Consider the following 19,445-nt stretch of genomic DNA (forward strand, 5'->3'; position numbering starts at 1 on the left):
ATTTTTTAATACCTCAGAAGTTTCAAGTGCACTGGCCCAGTGCTGGTCCACAGAAAGGCAATGACAAGGGTGCTTTTATAGTACAGACTCCTTTGTGTCATCAGGAAATGCATTCAGGCTTACCTCCATTTTAATCAGGCCATATTTGTATCCTGGGAACACAACAGGGACGAGAGGGAGGCAGGCAGGGTGGCAGATTAGGACTTGCACCATCTGTGTTGTGTTCTCAGGGGTGCTGCTGGTTCCCTCTGTCACCTTGGGCAGCTCCTGCACTGTTCGTGTTCCCTGCTTACCAGCTCACAAAACTAGATCATGGCCTTGTGGAAGAAGTAGCAGAGCGGGGTCCTTAGATCAGAAGTGTTATGTGGCTGCTTGTTGCTCTTCTGCCTTGTTAGCATCTTTTCCCCAGTTCAGTTTGGGTGTACGTGGCCTTTACTCTAAAACAACTCTCAGTGCAAAACAGGACTGGGTGATTTCAGTCGTCCAGCTTTACTGCTTGTTTTCAGGTGCATGATCCCCTCAGCTCCGAGCTAGCAGCAAAGCAAGAGCCCAGGATCTAATAAGGTTTACCCAGCAAAGGCAGGCCCTATTTGCATTCCCATGTGATGTGCATGAATGCCTTGTGCCTGCCTTTTACCTCTCTCCTACAGATGATACAGGACTGCCAGGTCTGTGAGGAGACTTGCCCTGGGACAGCAAAATGAGAAGGGCTCTAAGACAATTTGTTACAAGAGGGGGCTTCCCATGGAAATTGCAGAGATGTTCCTGAGGCTGTTTGCTTTCCTGTTCCTTTTGGGAATGGGCTTGGGTGCCTGAGGGAGCCCCCAGCCCACATGACATACAATTAGGCCTACGGGCTGTCGTGCATCATTGCCTGCAGTGATCTGCCAAGCTGGGAGGCTCCTCTGCCACAGAGTGTCTTCTCTGACTTCTGCTTCCCTCTGAACCTGGAGCTTTACTGGTGCTGGCAGGGTGAAATGCATGGCGCTGCACACTGTGGCCCCGCTGGGCTGGGGAGAGCAGCCGGCCTGTGGCAACCAGCACAATGCACTGGTGGAGAGCAGGGACACAGGAGGAATTGCAGAATGGTTTGGGTTGGAAGGAGCCTCACAGACCACTTGGTTCTACCCCCCTGCCATGGGCAGGGACACCTCCCACCAGATCAGGTTGCCCAAAGCCCCATCCAGCCTGGCCTCGAACATTTCCAGAGATAGGGACTCCACAGCTTCTCTGGGCAACCTGTTCCAGGGCCTCACCACCCTCTGAGTGAAGAATTTATTCTTTATATCTAATGTAAACCTACCCTCTTCTACTTTAAAGCCATTACTCCTTGTCCTATCGCTAGAGTCCCTGACAGCTTTCCTGTAGGCCTCTTTCAAGTACTGGAAGGCCACTGTAAGATCTTTCAGCCTTCCTGAACATGGGCTATCACAGAGCTTTGGAAAACAAAAAAATAAGGGATGCTATTGGTAGTAAGGCCAAGTCTGAACAAGACTGAGGAAAAGCCAAGGTTTCCAAATGCTGGCTTCCTGATTTAAACCTATGCCTAGGGCTGCAGTTGTCTTTCCCAGCATTTGCAGGACCCTGCTCCTACCAATCCAGGATAGGATTTGCCTGTGTGTGTATATGGGTGTGCGTGCACACTTGAGTCATCTTTGCACAGGGAACCTGTCTGCCTATAGATAATTAAAGTTTCTTGCTGCAGCATTTTATTGCTTTTGCAGTAAAGTTTCATGACTCCTTACGGCTCTTTCTCAGTACTAAGTTTCACCACCAAAGTAGAGCAAATTGCTACATGATTTTAAACACTTGCATAAAAAGATAGACTATTAAGACATGAGAATAATTATCTGCAGTTAGAGTACCTGTTTTGCTCTTACCTCTGTACTCCAGATTTCACAGCTGGGATGGTTTTAAAAATGGAGATTTCAGGGTTCCTGGAAAGCCCTGAAAACTCCATATTCACACACGTTGCCCCTCTGAAAGCACTTAGCCCAGCCTACAAAAGCAGCAGAAAAAGCCAGAGGCTGAATCTGTGGGCTGTAAATTATGAAAGTCCATCTCCAACCAATATTACAAAGCAACACGTTTTGAAACGTGGCCAAAATGATAATGCTGAAACAAAACACCAACAAAAAGAGTCTGAGCTTTTCTCATTGAATCCAAGTGAAAAGGAATTTAGTTCATGTTTAGACTGCCTAAGGCACTGTGGGGAGCTGAAAATTGTCCTTTGTATCACAAAGCTGTAGGGCATCTCCAGCATTTCTACTTTAACTTGCTTACAACTGATGGTAGCTAATTGATATCCTGCATTATTCCTTTAGCATGACAAAGGATGTTTAGCATTATACACCAAGACACTGTCTGTGTGCAGGTGACCCCTTTGTGAGTGTGACTGCTGGCTGGACAGCCCTGGGGGGGGGGGGGGGAGCAGAAGGAGGGGCAGTGTGGGCTTCAGTTCCAATTTTTTTTTGTTCATTAAAACAACAGCATTGATTTTCCCAGGTCAAAGCCAGGCCATTTCATGCAGCAAATCTGTGTTGAAAGGGATCAGAGTAATCATTTTTTACACGCTTGACTACTGCATGCCAGCACTGAGCTTTCAGCCACATGAACATAGGAATGATTTAATAGAGGAAGTGGCAGCAGGCTATTGTGCACAGTGAAGGCTCCATGTAACATGCATGACTGAGTCGTGCAACATTAGGCTGGGTATAAATAAAACCTGCTCCTTGCGCTGCCACAGAATTAGCTCACAGGAATGCCTCTACCACTGTCCCATCGGGAGCTAACGCTCTGGCTGCAGAGCCCCTTCCTCCTCCATGTCTGCCTTTGCTGGCCAAGCCACAAGTGCAGCTATTTAGTGCGGTACTGCAGTAACAGTAACCGGCTCCTTAAATAACACCCCAATGCCGACAAATCCACGTTAAACCACAATCTGGACCAAAGGGAGATGAAGATTTAGAAGAGACTCCAGTTGGTTTTTGCTAGGGATCGTGGGTGTTGAAAACGCGGCCCCTGTGATGTGCTGGAGCATCTTCCCTGGAGCGTCTCCCAGATTCCTTGTCAGCCTGCCACGCTGCAGGAGGGCTGCTTCCTCGTCTGGTTTCAGCAGTGCTCATTCACCAGCTCTAAACTGCCCTGAAAGGTTCCTTATAAAGTGAGACAGTAACTCAGGAAGCATGGTTAAGAAATGAATGGGAGGGATAGAAAAAAATTAGGTGTAGGCTGTACCTCAGCATATTCCTCATACCAGTATAGAAGCAACATGTCTTGTATAGGTATGGATGGAAAATTATAAACAAGGGTTGCTTTATTCCTGTGTACTGCAAGCAGTTATTTCTAGCCTTAGGTGTCCTTGTACTTCTTACTGATTCACAATGCATAGAAGCCACCACAGAATATGGTCTGCATTATTTTACAGTGAGGTGGGCATAGAAGATTTTTCTTCTGAATGACAAATCTCATCAGTTTCCTACTCCAGTTTTCAGGTGTGGCATGGTCCTTCCTATGCCATCTGAGTTGCCAGGATGAGTGAATGTTGTATAGATTTTCTGGCAATAAATGCCTGGATTTTTTGGTGTTTGGAGCACCGACCTCAAGTTGGGCACCCTAAATACTTCTGATGAATTCTCCCCACCATCAGAGGGGCTTTCCACTGGAAAGCATTGGCAACGTCTTGAGGAATCGGGAGGGGAACTTAACACTGCACATACTGCGTGAAAATCCAAGGAGGAGTGAATGGCTGTGCTCTGCACTGAGGAAAGGGCACTGTAAAATAAACTAGGAGGAGGGAGGTCAAAGAAATGGTGAGGAATTGGTTCAGTCACGGATAATTGCCCAGCAGGGCAGATCCTGTAGGAAATGGGGAAGAGAGAAGTCAGCATTGCATCTTCAACTCAAACAAAGCAGGAGCCCCCTTGTCAGACAGTGAAGAGCAGCAGGGGAACAGGACAAGTAATCTTTGCCAGTAAGCAGACAGTTTGATGCTACGTTGGAGGTTGATGCTATCACTACTGGACAGTATTTCTTGGAAATGAAGCCACAGAAAGAATGCGGTGAGCTTAGAGGTACTGCTCTACTTAGCCAGGATTAGTTTTTTGTAATCCCCTTCAGTTTGAATGGACTGTATAGTGAGAAAAAAAAACAAAATGCTGAACAACAGGTTCTGCACACAAAGGCAGTTTTACCTCCCACAGTATTTAGTGCAGTAGGGAATAGCTTTGGCTCTACATCCTGCCTTTAAGCACACACTATAAACTTCTGGAATTATGATATATCAAATTACAGTTCCAACTTCTGCTTGAAACATCTTGAAATTTCTAGGACAGCAGTTGTTTAACATCCCATTCAGCTGCATCCTCCTTTGAAGAGATACGCATCGTGCTTCTTTTCATGCAGATTTTGCATTTGTACTTGGTGCTTTTACCTTTTCCACAGAAAAGATGCTCAGGCTGGAATGTGTGCTTGGAAAGCAATAGAAAGGGAACGCTGCAAACTATACAGTATTTAAGCAAAACCAGACCTCTAGGGTTTCTGCCCCAGTCAACACATGCTTTTATGAGCACATATCCGTATGGAGTTGGGTAGTTTCGCAGAGGTCAGCGAGTCTTATCCTTGAAGTTACCCTTACCTACCTAGCTAGCTTGGTCTGTTTCTAATACCTTAAAGATGAAGGCTTCTCTGGACTTATATCTGCTGCAGTAGCTTCAGTCAGATCTGCTTTCACACTGCACAACTTCACTGCTATGTTGCTCCTTTTAGCTTAATTTTAACCTGGTTCATCATTGGCAGGGCTGAACCTGCCAAACCTTAACCAATAGCTCCCTGTAGAGCAACTGATCTGTTCCTAAAACGGATCTTGTAATCTGTGGGTTTTCAGGGCTATTTCGTAGTGTGGTTATTCATGCTCAAGCTAGGCTCAGGAGGGTTTGTTCTGAGTTCTGGGCTTGTTCCTAAGTTCTAACTTCAAGCTAAGTGAAAAACATACCCTGCCTTCCTGCAGGTAAAGGGGGAGAGTGGTGTGCTGCCGTTCCTACGGAGCATTTTATTTATTACCCTGCCAAAACGTAGGATTTCCTAACTCCCATCACATGCTAGCAATAAATATGTGACTTCAGATACGTATTTTCTGTGTAAACGGAAAACTGCGTGCATCTGAGCAGTTTAATTGTTGTCTCTGTGTGTTGATATGGATGAGCGAGCTGTCAGCTGCTTTGTGACACACTCTGCTTAGGCTGTATCTTCTGCCTGATCCCAGTTAATGCGAAACCAGAAAAAGCAGAGACAAAATGGAGAGGTCAGTGCCAGGAGTCTCCTGTCAAAGACACCCTCGTTTTCTGTACCTGGCCTAATAAGCAGCCTATTAATCAGTGCATATTTAGAATAAAGTAGATTCAGTTTTGCCTCCCTACAAATGTGCAGATTTCCTTTCTCCCAAAGCACTCTAAACCTCAGATAAATCATCCTGAGGCAGTGTTCAAGGCTCAGACAAACAGACTTCCCTCCTTCTGCCTCGTCTCAGCCTCACACGCAGACAGACAGCCACAGCAGGGCAGTGAGACCTGTGTGGTGTCCCCTGTGTCCCTCATGGGATGTGGTGGCTTCCCCAGGTCCCCAGCAGGCGATGCTGTGCCCACCTCAGGTGGCTCTGCCCCTTTGCGTTGCCTGGGTGCACTGAGAGCCGTTAGCCTTGCTGTGTTGTGATAACCCATGGGCTATCCAGACGTGAGCTCTCACTAGGAAAACATGATGAGTGTATGTTAGCGTGTCTCTTGCCACTCCTCTGCCTCTTCACCAAAGAATACGAGCTATTAGCCAGAGCCTCATGTTGGAGCCCTCCTTCTAGGCTCCAGGCTTCTGTTTCTCATTGAGCCAAATAGATACGAAAGGGAACTAAAAGCAAAATCATTTACCAGCATCCCTGTAATTCATACCACAGTGACATCTGTTTTACTTTTGCTCCAAGTGAAAGCCTGATGGTGTTCTTGTGGCAAGGTGAATCAGATTCATCACCCCTCTGGGGGAATTGCTGGCAGATGAAATTTGGAAGACTACTCCTGTGAGAGACCATGGCCAAACCCCTAAAAACTGTTTTCAGAAGTAGTTAATGCCTAAAACCTTTTGGTCTCAAGTGACCCTTGGGGTACACTCAGAGCCCTTCACATCCAGCCAAGCAGAGGGCTCATTTTCCAGGAGGGGACGAGCCCTTTGCAGGATCTCCCTCTGCATGTAACAAACGGTAAGGGTCTGCCACCCTGTCTCACCTACCCTCATGTACGCAGCTGCTGTCCCCGTTTGGTTGCCTCTCTCTAGCACCACGGATGAGAGTCACCCTTAGTGCTGCAGCTTGCTGGTGTCTTCTCAAACCGTGTCTGTCATGGTTGCCATTGTTAGCTATGCTGGCATTGACTTTCAGTGGCTGTTGCAAAAGGTCTAGAAAAAAACTGTGCTTGCTGGTATTTAAAGGCTTCATTTGTTCTGGCATGGGCTCATTTGCTGGGCTGCAGCTTGACTAGAAGTATGAGCACAATGGGTGTCGTGGGATGGGCAGGGCAGGTCTGAGGCCATTGGGTGCAAAGGGGCCTTGTAGAGCTCCCTGTCTGACTTGGCTCTGCTCTCCTTTTCTTACATAGAGTTGTCTCTGATGCATTGGAATAAAAGCTCCATACACCAGGTTTTTGCAGGTGGACAGCAAGATAGACCAACCCTTCTCCTCTATGTTAAATCTAGCATTTACAGGTTAATTGCAGGTTACTGTGTTCTGGTTTCTAGCAAAGACTGCTGCACTCTGAAATCAATGGGACAAGATGTGATAGTTTGCAAAGTCAGCAAAGAAAGCAGAAAAATAGACTGCCATGAATGAAACTGGCCAATACTATGTTATTTATAAATCCAAAAACCAAGTCATCAATGGATTTTTATTTTATTTTTTTAGCTTTCATTGAAGCGCAAAGTTGGCAGACATGTTGAAGCTATTTGCAAGCAAGTTTCAATGAATGTAGTGCTAGAGATTCCTGTAAATGATTTTATCTTGTTTTTAAAATAAAATCTGTATGATCATTCTGCATCCCTTCCCTGCTGGCATCAGTTTTGTTCCTGCAGCCAAGACAGTCAGTTAATAGTTTCATTCAAACTTTCTGGCTCTGGCTTTTGTTTTTGGTTTCTCCCATCCCTCCTATTCCTGCTGTCTCCTAGGGGAGAACAGGCAGGAGTTGTCGGCCACAAAACTCTTATTTTTTCTGTAACCCAGCCATCGCTCTGATTGTACTAAACTGAGCAGGGAAATGTAACCAGTTGTTTTTCTTTTTTTTGCGTGTGTCTGTTCTTTCTCCCAACAAACCATATGCTCAAATTCCCTACTGCTGCCATCAGGCCAGTGACGTACTTTTTCTCCCTTACTTTACCTGAGGCCCTGACTTGGCAACTCACATGGCAGGTGCTTTCCATATGGCATAGGCTTTATCAGCCATGGTAAATTTTCAGCTATTGCAGCGCTCTGATCCGCTGTGCTGGTATTATAAAGCAGAGCGGGTGTGCGTGAGCGCTGCTCCTGACGCAGGCACAGTGACGAACCCTGCTGCCAGTCCATCGTTCTTGCTGCTGTCTCGCCTTTCAGCAGTGCTGGAGTAAGAGTATAAGTGACAAACATTTTAGAAAAATGTTGTACTGAACAGAGACAAGACTAATGTAGCTCTGTGGCATCCACTGAGCTTGGACGTACTTAGTGCAGACATTTTGTCCTCACTAGTGCTTTACTGCTGTAGCCGCTGTACAGGGCTGTTACAAAGGACTAGGTGGTGGCATACCGTCACTCAGCCCCAGCACAGTTGGGCACTAGGGCATCAAAGTGCTTTTTTGTGCTATGATTAAACAAAAAAACAAGACCACACCTCCCCTTGAGATGGTCCAAGGAGAGGCTGGCTAATAAATGCTTGTTCTTAGCCTGTAGGAGCCAGTGCCAGTGGAGCGAGAGGAAAGCAAAGCTAGCCCAGTTGCAGCCCACTGCTCTGGTCCTTCACTGGCATACCTGCACGCACCGAGACCTGAGCAAAGGGAAGCAGGCACGAGCTCTGGAGGCTTTAGGGTGCATATGACCTCTGCGGATCAAATCTAACCGTGCTAACGCAGCATGGCAATTTCTGCATTTGCAGGCTCGCAGAGACGGAGGCTTATTCCAGCTCTATCACTTGACACCACTTCCCCTGCAAGGAAGCCTGCCAACAGCCCCGGGGTCCGCTGGGTGGATGGGCCCCTGCGAAGTGGACAGAGAGGGCTGGGGGAGCCCTTTGAGATCAAAGTCTATGAAATAGATGATGTGGAGAGACTCCAGCGGCGACGAGGAGGGGACAGCAAGGTGAGTGCAATCCCTGTAATCTGTCTGCCTCCTCCTGGAGGGAGGAATTCAGATCATGCGGTCAGCAGTGTGTAATATCATATATGGTTAATTCAATTGGCAGCAAAAACCGTATCTCATTTAAGAGCAGTTGTAACTCAAGATACACCTTCTTCAGTAGCAGCTAATAGACATTGGTCCCTTGTATTTTTGCCCCTTGGTAGTAGTCTTGGTGGCTTCTGTGTTCCAGCATCTCGTCACATCTGTCTTTCCACGCAGCAGTGGTGCCTCAAGTACTTTGATGATATTGTTTCCAGAATAGCTTATTTCTTCCCACTAACAAAGTTTCTGTTACCAACCTCACCCATCAAAACTTAAAAGTAGGCCAGAGAATTGTAAAGGTCAGCTCTTGAGAGGTATGATTGGGAAGAGTATCTGAAGTTGGTGGTTTTACAATAACCACGTATGTAGCCTCTTTTATTATTTTAAGGCATTTTTCCCTCCTAGACTCCCATCATTTGGTTAGGCTGTTCATGATGTTGTTGTCCGATATGGTTTTACATGAGGAAAAACATCACTTTTTGGGGTGGTGTTTCCACCCTCACACAGGTTTGGAGGAGGCTAGTTCTGGTACTGGGACCGCTCCCACCCCAGTAAGGATAGCACGACCCTCACCATGAGTTCACTTACTGTACATCTTGATGGGTGCCACCACGCAGAGGTCCAGTGAGGTCAGACAGGCTGCCTCCGGCCAGCACTGCAGCCTGTGTTGATACTGTGCCCCTTATCTTTACAGAAAATACATCTTCATTATTTGTGACTGAATTGCTAGAACTTTTCACAGCAACGTATTTGTTTTGTTTAAGAATGTTTTAAATTTGATATTGCTACCAGTTTTCTTATTTAATGATGTGACTACTGCATTTCTCATGCACCAAGCACAGAGATATACTTAGGATTTTAATATACCAAGCATTGCTTCCTTCTCCCAAGAGCTTAGTTTTTTCTTAGCTAAACTTGTGGTGACAAAATCCAGAAACGTTTTGCTAGAATTAATCTGATTTCAAGATGCTGTCTGTTATTAATTATTATGGTTTATTATTAACTATCATTGCAAAGTCTTCAAAGCTCACTGATGGAAAACATCAAAATCTAACAAAAACAATAAAAATAAAACAGATGATAGATGATCTCATGTAGTAATTCGTATGCTTCCAGAGTAAATGGCTCATTGTTAGTATTATTGATTGGAAGATCATTTGGCTGAATGGATCTGGGTGTTTCTTCATCTCTTCACCTATTCCTTCCCTGCTCATTTTTCCTGGTTGGCAGGAAGTAATATGTTTCAATGCCAAGCTGAAAATCCTGGAGCATCGCCAGCAGAGAATCGCTGAGGTCAAGGCCAAATACGAGTGGTTAATGAGAGAACTGGAGGTGACCAAACAGTACCTGATGCTGGATCCTAATAAATGGCTCAGTGAATGTAAGGACATTGTTTTATTGCCTGAACTCATACGTGTCGTTTGGTTTATTTCACTGTGGGGAGGAAGGGGAGCAGAAAGGTTTGCTGAGAATGAGATGTGAGCTACTGTGTTTGTAAACTAGAATGAACTGCCATATGACCTAAAGGCAAGATTTAGATTGACTGTATTTCTAGAACTAGTCCCTATAATTCTTATTAAATGTCTGCAGTAGAACTGAACAATCCTTTTTGCCTGAGAGCTGAATGTTAAAATGGTACAGCATTGTAGTGGTGAATGTTGTCATTGGTAGATAAACGTTCACACTTTTCAGTCCACATCTACTGAAAATGAGATTATTTTTTTTGGCCTCATATCACTCAGATATATGAGCAATTTTATAAATATGCTCTTCTACCACAGAATAACACCGTGAAGCAAACTTGTCCCTTGGCACTAGTGGGCTTACATGAAGGATGAATTTGGCCCATTCTTCACTACAATATATGTGTAAAATTTAGTGAGCTTAAAGGTCATTTACATTCAAATGCAGAAGGACTTCCACACCTCGAAGGAAAAAGATAGAGTACTGCTATAAATGTACAGCAATTTTTAGTATTAGCAAGCAGATGAATTCATGTCAGATTTCTCTGAAAAAAAAAAAAGTTTCAAGTTTGTTAGGTTATTTGCATGTGGTGAAAGGGTGCTGCGTTCTCTTAAAGCATGCTGACTCTTCCCTTGACAACTGCCATAAGTTAATACTAGATTGGCACTTTTGCAAAACAACCATGATATATGTTTTGGGAACAGTATTACGGAAGAGAGGTAAAAGAAATAGATTTAAAGGGAGCAGAGAATTTGTTATACATCACCATCCACTTATTGTGTGATGCCTTTGCTTCTGATTCCAGTGTGATAAATGCAGCAAGCCTCAAGGACAGCACAGACAGGGCTTAGATGAGATGGGAAGTGCTGGCTAACACTGCAGAGTTCCCACTCAGCTTCCATGGGGGCACCTGCCAGCTGTCTCTGGCAGCATACAGGAGCCTATGGTGGAGTGATTGATGCGTACACCTTCCCTTACCACTCTCGAGCAGGCTAGTGGGAATCACACAGAACAGGGAGAGGTGTGAGGAGCAAGGAGGTTGGAGGATGGTTTCTGACTCCAAGTTCTGAATTCAGCAAAGGACTTGTTCTCCCAGGGCAGAGCACTTACTTTACTCTCAGATTCGGAATCTCAGATTCAGGTCAGCAGAATGCGTGAGAGAGTCTGTACGTTTTATATACATGTTCCAAATAGAGATGACTTTGCTTAAGCATTAGGTATTAAGTGTTTGCTTAAGTATGGTGCTGAAGCAAGCCCTGAATGGAAACAATCAAAATCAGTATGAACAGATTTAACTTGGCCAAATTTACACTTAATTAATGAATTTCCCTATCATGTTCACCATGTGAGTTCCTTGTGGGAGCAAAGGTTAACCTGAAGCCTACAGGTGTTTTGTGCCAGCTTGTTTCCTCACAGTCAGCCATGTGGTTGCTGGAGGAATAGTCCTGCTGGCTTTTCTGAGGGAAAGATGGAGTGTGGCAAAACTCACCTGCAGAAGATGGCAGAGCATATCGCTCAAGAAATCATTCAATGCAATCATAACAGTATTTTTCACTATCAGCAAGCTGAAAAACCATTTTAATAGTCGTTAAATAGAAAAGGCAAGTTTTAATGGTAATGGGAAGCTAAAGATAATGCTGTATACAGTACCAAAGGGTTTGAAAGCTTGAATTAGATTTGTCTCTCCCAGTAACGAGTAATCGGTTTTGTCTGCTTTTTCTATCTGTGTATTTTCTTTCCTACAGTTGATTTGGAGCAGGTATTTGAGCTGGATTCTCTGGAATACCTGGAGGCCCTGGAATGTGTGACTGAACGTTTGGAAAATCGTGTCAACTTCTGCAAGGCCCATCTCATGATGATCACCTGTTTTGACATCACCTCTAGACGCAGATAAAGAGCGAACCTCAGCAGAATTTCAATGGGCATCTCTGCCATCCTCCTTTTCCCTTCCGAATAGCATCCCAAAGACAACAGAATGAGGATGAAGGTTGGAGTCAAGTCTCAACTGTGTGTATGAGAGATTTGCTTTACTATACGGAAGAGTAGTTTAAAAAAAAAACAGGACAAGCATGAAAAATGGAGTAAGGATGTTGATTCTGTTAGCCTAAAAGAGCACTTTGAGGAACCTTTAAGGACATGTCTGTAAATAAGAACTGCTGGCAGAAGAGACTTCTTTCCCTGCGTTAGCTGAGGGAGGAGGGAAGGTGGTTGTAGGACTTCCACTGAGAGGTTCATTAAAAGAAAACCTATCCAGAAAGACTGTTTAAGTGCCTTGCAAAACTTTATTATCCAAACATTTATGTTCATACTTTCTTGTGTACAGATGGTGCTAGTCAAGAAAAGAAAAAGGAAAAAAAAAACAAACACACTTTCGAAATGTATTTACAGCTTGTTTTTCTCTTGGTGTTTTCTCCTATTTCAGACTTGCTGTTTCTAAGTAACTTGTGTTTGTAGAGATATTTCCTAATCAGTACGACATATGAATAAATGTTAACTGTCTTTTATTGTTACCAGAGTAAGGCCACTCAAAGAGAAATTCAGCTTTCCCAGATGACACGCAAATATTTCTAGCAGTAAACAAGGTTTGCTTATGTGTTCTTTTATACTACGTTCCACCTTAGAGAATACAGTAATTTTCCCAACCTATAGATTCTGCAACATGTGAGAGAGAAGAGGTGACGTTACGTTTTCCATTTGTTTCAACCCCCATAACTTGTTTTCTTTTTCATGTATTTTAGCTTTGTAGTAGCTAGAGCTATGGATGAGGAGGCCTAGCTCTCGTAGCTCCTAACCCTCTTTTCTGGGACTAAAAACTCACCGGAAAATTACTGTTCAGGGTGATTGTTCCTGTGCTTATCAGTCCAAAATATCAGTCCAATTTATTCTGTCCTCTTTTCTTGAGACTATTGCTGATAACATTTAGCTTTGCCTCTTTTTGATATACACAAACGCAAAACATGTTTTGGCAGCTTTGGGTCCCTGGCCTGGTCTGTCCATAGTCACAGACATACCTGAGAAGTGCAGGCTCTGTTCAGCTCAGCTGGTTCAGAAATAAAGAGGAGTCATTAGTGAGCGAATATAACACTTCAGGCATGTTATAGAAGTGCTATCTCCACCCCATTCCAACCCCCTTTCCACGGGCAAGGACATCTCCCACTAGACCATGTTGGTTGTTGCATTTTCCCAATCAACACCTCCCTTATTGGAGCCATGACAAAATTATATTGACATCAAAAGGATGAGGGTCTGGGCCTCAGTGCATATCCGAATGTTCTACTTGTTTGCATCTTTATCTATGAATGGTATGTGGGAAGGAACATCCTTTATGTTACTCGAAGAACTGTGTGAAATTTGCATTTTAATTATGAATGAGCATAAAGAATTATTTTGTTGTATGGGTTTCTTCTTCTTAATATTAAAATAAGCCCATTCACAAAAATTCCTCTAGCATACACTTGCATGACCTTCCTGTTGCTTATGAGAAAATAAGAGCAGCATTTAACATATACTCAGTATGCATCAGTTCATGAATATATTGTTCTTAAATGCAGCTCCTCCTTTGCCTGCATCAGCACATTAATGCCATTTTACAATATGCCAAGCACTAACTCCCAGAGGAAAAACTCTGCAAAAATACTGATAGATTTATTTAAGGGTTACCTGAAAAAAAAACATGTATGTTTGCCCTTTTTATCAGGATGGACCAAAATTTATTCGTGAAGCCAAATGGATTACACCAAGGATGCATTTGACACACTGAAAATTATGTTGTGAATGAACAAAATCACAGTCCTTACAAATATTTTATTTATGAGGACTTAATTATAATGATCATTAACACTCATAGAATGGCTCAGGTTGGAAGGGACCGTAAAGATCATCTAGTTCCAACCCCCGCCACATAACTCCTATCACGTATGAGTATTCATATACTAAAATCAATAGTAATCTTTTTAATCTTTTTTTTTTTTTTACTTTCTGTCAGTGCATTTCAAAATTTGCCACTGTATTTCTGGGAGTCGTGGCGGCTTAATGCATAAAAGGGAATGTAAATTTGCAGAGATTTGACATCTGTGGAACATTGTCTCTGTTAAAATAGCTTTTTACTTTAAAGTTTATATTATTATACTTCAAATATCTTCAAAACAGATAATTAAAAGCATCGTGAACTTATTAAAATTGCTTTTAGTCTATAGTAGCCAGCATTTTACAGAAGACTCATACACTTCTGCAAGTCATCCAGGACATCCCATTATTTTAGCAATGTAATAACCAGTGTAATGGTGCTTTTATCCTGTATTTTTTAAAAGGCATCGTTACCCAAAAGACATACCAGCAATGTGAATGGAATCCTTAATTGTTTGCATATTCAGAAATCAATCTCATTTTCCTGGAACAGCTTCAGTAGGAAACAGCAATGGTAACGCAATTAGGACTGAAGGTTAAACCTTTGTTTGCATGTGCAACAGAGGATCACGGTTCTTTATTGTCAGGTTCTGCAGTGAGCACAGAGTACCAGCCATTAGTTTCCATTAGAGGCAAGAGTTTCAGGCAAGGGCAGATGGGGTGGTTTGGGCCTAATTCTGAAAACTTTTCATCTTGACATGCTTGAATATTATTTCTACGAGGGACAGAACTTGCTCTATGACCCCAGATTCAGGTGCAACCTTGGACTTGGGAGTTTGGCTGTGATCCGAATTCAGCCATCCCGCTGGTCCCTGTGAGCGCTGGCAGCGGGCAGAAAGCCTGGGTCATGCACCAGCCAGCTCGGGCACTCTGGGTCCCTTCGTTTCATAGTGTGTGAGAGAGCCCTAATTCATGGAGCATTTGTCACAGCTGCATGTGGCTTCGCTCCCACTATTCATGCCTTGTACCCGCTTCAGAATGATTTCTTGTCAATTCATTCAGATCTGAGTAATCAGAAGTACTATCTTGCAGAAGGCAGGCAAGCAAACCGATACCCAAGCTGTCCTTTCTTAGCTCTATCCTGACTCTGTTCTCATCTCGTGTGTTGGTATAACTGTGTGTAACTCTGTGTGGTGAGGCACAACAGCATCAAGAGTTACGAGTTACAGCAGAGTAAACCCAGTAGTGAAGAAAAGGAAGAGTCACCTGCCACTATGGTGAGCTGTGCAGTTGAAGAACGGGCTCCTCACCTATTTGATACCCTGATGCATCCCTGATTTTGCCTAAAAGCCATGCACAGGGTTATCACTGACCATCCACAGGCTTCAATCCATAGTCTTAGAAGACTCCCAGTGTCACACCACACAACTTCTGAAACTTGCAGCTACATAAAATACTTACTAGTAAAGAGCAACGTCATGCTTCTCTGACACAAAGCAAGCTAAAAGTGAAAACTGCAGATAATGTATAGTTTTTTTTTTCTTTCTCTGAAAATGGGAATTATAGAGGCAGAAAGCCTGGAGTAATGCTGGGATTAATACACATCAGAATAGACGTGGTCCTTTAAAAATATTTTCTTTTTCATTTATCTCAATAGGATGGTTTGTCTTAAAATAGCCACTATTATCCGCACCGTGGAATTCAAATTTTATGACAGCTGAAGAAAGTGTACTTTTTGACAAACATTGCCTTTTACAAATGTTTGTGATTTTGTTTGTTTTTTTTTTTTTGAGCCAACAATCATCAAAACTGAAGGGTAGTATATACATACAGACAAATGCATACATAAATGCATACATACGTAGCCTGAGGGCGATACCCCCCACATACATTATTTTGGAGAGGTTGCGTAGCTGTTCACAAATGGCAAAAGCCCCACTCCCTCCCTCGTCCGTGCAGTGCCTATAAAACCTTTCTCCTGTCACTCACCAAGATGAAGCTGACTTATGCCACACTACAGGAAAAAGACTTGAAAGACTTCTAAAGGATTCCTTTAAAGGTCCTTTATTCCCCCTGTTCTGCATCCTGTAGGCCAAGTTGCTGCAGTTCCCATGTCGAGGCTGTTACTGAAATGTTCAAGCCTGTAAAAATAATAAAAATGAACTACTCTGTATTTCAGGGTGTCATGAATTGAAGGCAAGATATCTCACGATCATTGCTGCTAAATACAACAATTTGAGCTTATGCATGGTGTGTACACCCTAGTCACGTCAATTGAAAGCCTGGACTATTAACTCCATGTGAGATAAAGCTTCCTGTCAAGTCCTCATAGATTTATAAATTGTAACCAGAAGTTTTTGTGTTGCAGATGACTATCCAAAGCAATTATTCCCATAAATGAGAGGTTTATTGAACCTCCGATGGCTGTTCATATGGGTGGGATGGTCACACAGCATTAGGGATGCAGAGATCAGAGCAGTTGTATCAGTGCGTGCTGATGGGAGTAAATGATGGCCACACAGAGAGGCGCTATTTCTCAAATCCACAGAGGGGTGACGTCTTGCTTAATCCCGCCGTCATCATGGTCCTTGTTTTGTTACCCCATAGGCTTCTGTGTTGCTGACACCCAGCAGTTTTTGGAGACACGAGGCTGGATGTTGCTAGCTATTGCAAGACTTGAAATAGGTTTCCAAATAGCTATGGCAAACAAAACTGTGAATGATTTGTCAATCCAAAGTTAATTATCTCTATCTCTTGCATTTATTGTGTGCTCATCACAGGTTATCTGAGCTTCCATACCTGCTCTTGGAAATAATAAACCATTTTATTATTGGCTTTATCTTTTCTTCTTTCTCCTTCTCAAGCAAACTTAAAAAAAAAAAAAAAAAGGGGGAAAAAAAAATCAGTTTCCCTTGAAAATGTAGCACCCTTATCTCGACTCCTTTGAAGTCAATACGGATTTTGCCACCAGCTTCACTGGCAGCAGACTGAGGCTCACTTATGCAACATTTTGAACACAAAGGGCGTGATTATTTGTCAAAGAATGGAGGTGCTGGCAGTGAAAAAGTAACATTCATCTGTAATATTTCAAACTATCTTCAAAACTCTCTCAGACACGAAAAAATCTACAACCCAAACCTTCTTACTTTGAGTGGTCCTACTTAAATATTGAGCAAACTTTATAATAATGGTTAAAAATGGTGCTTGAGGCAGTTTCAGCTGTATTACATATTCTCTATATACTATAGATATGGATTGTATTCACCCTCTCTATTGTATATGTATGTGTGTGAATATTTACATCTAGCACACATACATATATGTTTTATGTATGCATAGATACTAACTTTTCTGTTTGACTTCTTTCTTTCCCATAGCTGAAACTGCTGGTTACTAACATCCACATCATATTCTATGTATGAAGGATATAATTTATTTGTAAACTCAGGATGTTCTTGTTTTATAGAGTTGCTTGTATTTTATAATTTATTTACACATCATGGGTGGAAATGCTTATCTAAGTGCTATGCATTGAAGTGTATGTTTGCTAAATCCATTTCACTCTGTCCGTGGCTATGTTCTTTCTCGTTATAACAATGGTATATGATAGGGCTAAGGAGGAGACAAAATGATGGATACATATCTTATGCTGGTCCCACCAATGGGTGATTCCAGAAGAGGATGTATCAGTAGTAGATATATATATATTTTATCAACTAAATTTTATGGGAAAAAAAAAAAAAGAAGTAGAAAGAACAGCATGAGGACAAGTTCAAAATGTGGAAAGTCACAGCCATTTCCAAGTTGGTCAACAAATGCATTGGGCCTTTTGCCATTAAAATTGTAAAGTTTATTGTTTGCTGGCTTAAAAAATATCCCTTTTGTGGTATCTGAGGTGTGAAACATTGTCAAAAATATGATGTCTGGAAAAAAAAAATCAAACTATAGTGGCATTAAATGTTTACTTTTATCTTACCGATATATCTGCCTCCACCTCCTGACTATTTCACTTTGGATGAGAAAGTTTGTGAAATGGCAGAGAAGAAGGTGCTTGTGACCAAACACAAGATGAGATGTGCTGTTCATGAGAGTGAGAAAGATCAAACCTGAAACTAAAATACCCAAAGGGGTTCTACCAAGCAAGTATTGCTGAGAAGCAAATTCACCAGAAAACAATAAGGAATTGCAGGGTTTGATAGCAACGGCAGAAACACTGCAACCAAGCACAGTGTCATTAACCTCTCCCCTGCTGCTGTCCAGAAACAGAAAGCAAGCACAGTCACCAGGCCCAAACTGGTTGTGTTTGTACATAAGCTGGTTATGGATACATGCCTCTTCATATTAGCAGTGGTTGCTCAGTTGGCATCTGTAAGCAAGGGAACAAAATTGAGACCAAACAAATGATAAAAATGTGTTTATCTATCATCTCTCACTACTGCATCAGATTTCCCTTGCCCACTGTGCAGGTATTTTATGCAACATGAAAGTAATAAAAAGAGTTTATGGCCTTTCCTCCAGACACGTTATATGTAGCTCAGGTTCAGCTGCCCCTGAGCTTCGGCTAAGGTGTCTGCAATTTCTGCTTGGCTTTTGCTCATATTTATGGTGTTCCCTATTGATAATCAAGAGTGCCTCGCTTGCAGGGCAAGACGCGAATTATCCCTCTGGGCAAATCTCAAATGCCCATTAACCACTGGGTAAGTCCCAGTAAGAACACTGTGCTCTTTCCATTGGAAGAAAACAAAAAAATCCTATTTCTTGTGAAGACAAAAAAGGAAACTATTTAAGATCTCCTGTAAGACATGTGGTATGCTGGTAGATGATTCCGTCACATGGCCTGCTTTAGGAGGGACATGTTAGCATGCTACAAGCCTAAATATTTGGTTGACACTTTGGTGTGCATTTAAATAGTCCTTCCTTTTATGTTCCTGTATCAGCCCCGTGTCAGAGCCAGCAGTCACAGTGGCAGGGGATACCAGCACCTATGACCATTGCTTCCGAACAAAAAAATCTTGAGGTGGCTGCAGAAGTGATGTCTGGCACGCAGTGAGATGGTGTGTGGCAGAGAGAGGCCTGAGGTTCTCCTCTCCCAGCAGCAGACCCTCTGACTCCAGTACAACTTCAGCTGTTGCCCCTGGGCCAATGAATTTACATGCTGGTGCCTCTCCACAGTAGCTGCAAATGAAGATAAACGGCTCTTTCTTTCATCTGTGGGCTGTTCAGAATAGCTCTGATTTGCTCTAAAGAGCTAAAAGGCTTATTGCCTATTTTTGAGGTAATTTATCTTCATTGCTGTTATCATGCAGCCACATCAGTATTAAAAAGCCTGAGGTGCCTTAAAGTGACAAAACCAGAGAAAAATGGGTTAGAGCAAGACCTACTCTTTGTTTGAGGCAGAGCTGGTGGTGAGGGGACCTATACAAGCTGAAAACAAAATCAGATCACTGTTGGTCAGTTCTGAAGCCTTAGAGAGCTCAATGCTACATACCTCTGGTTTGGGGCAAGACTGACAGGAAAGGTTTAGGGCCCAGAGAGAGAGCAGGGGAACACACCTGGCAAAAGGCTGGTGACCTTGTGTGGCATGGCTGAAATGGCTGGTACCTCTTGTAAGCTAATTTCTTGCCCCAGCCATGCCCAAGTCTTACATTGTCTTTGAAGCCAGTAACTTGCCAGGCTGAAGATAAAAAGCAGGAGAGGG

At 43.0% G+C, this 19,445-nt stretch overlaps 1 protein-coding gene across 2 annotated transcripts in view; it reads left to right on the forward strand.

Annotated features, from left to right (window-relative positions):
* The window catches only part of KIF26B (kinesin family member 26B), a 295,268-nt gene extending 277,540 nt beyond the window's left edge, over positions 1-17,728 (forward strand). For both annotated transcript variants that reach the window (XM_040551406.1, XM_040551407.1), the window contains 3 exons: positions 8,154-8,356; positions 9,668-9,818; positions 11,647-17,728. In XM_040551406.1, the coding sequence (XP_040407340.1) occupies positions 8,154-8,356; positions 9,668-9,818; positions 11,647-11,795 (503 nt within the window). In that variant the 3' untranslated portion in view covers positions 11,796-17,728. The remainder of the gene's footprint in view (positions 1-8,153; positions 8,357-9,667; positions 9,819-11,646) is intronic.
* The last annotated feature ends 1,717 nt before the right edge of the window (positions 17,729-19,445 follow it).

This window comes from Cygnus olor, chromosome 3 (assembly GCF_009769625.2).
Source record: "Cygnus olor isolate bCygOlo1 chromosome 3, bCygOlo1.pri.v2, whole genome shotgun sequence".
Lineage (NCBI taxonomy): Eukaryota > Metazoa > Chordata > Aves > Anseriformes > Anatidae > Cygnus > Cygnus olor.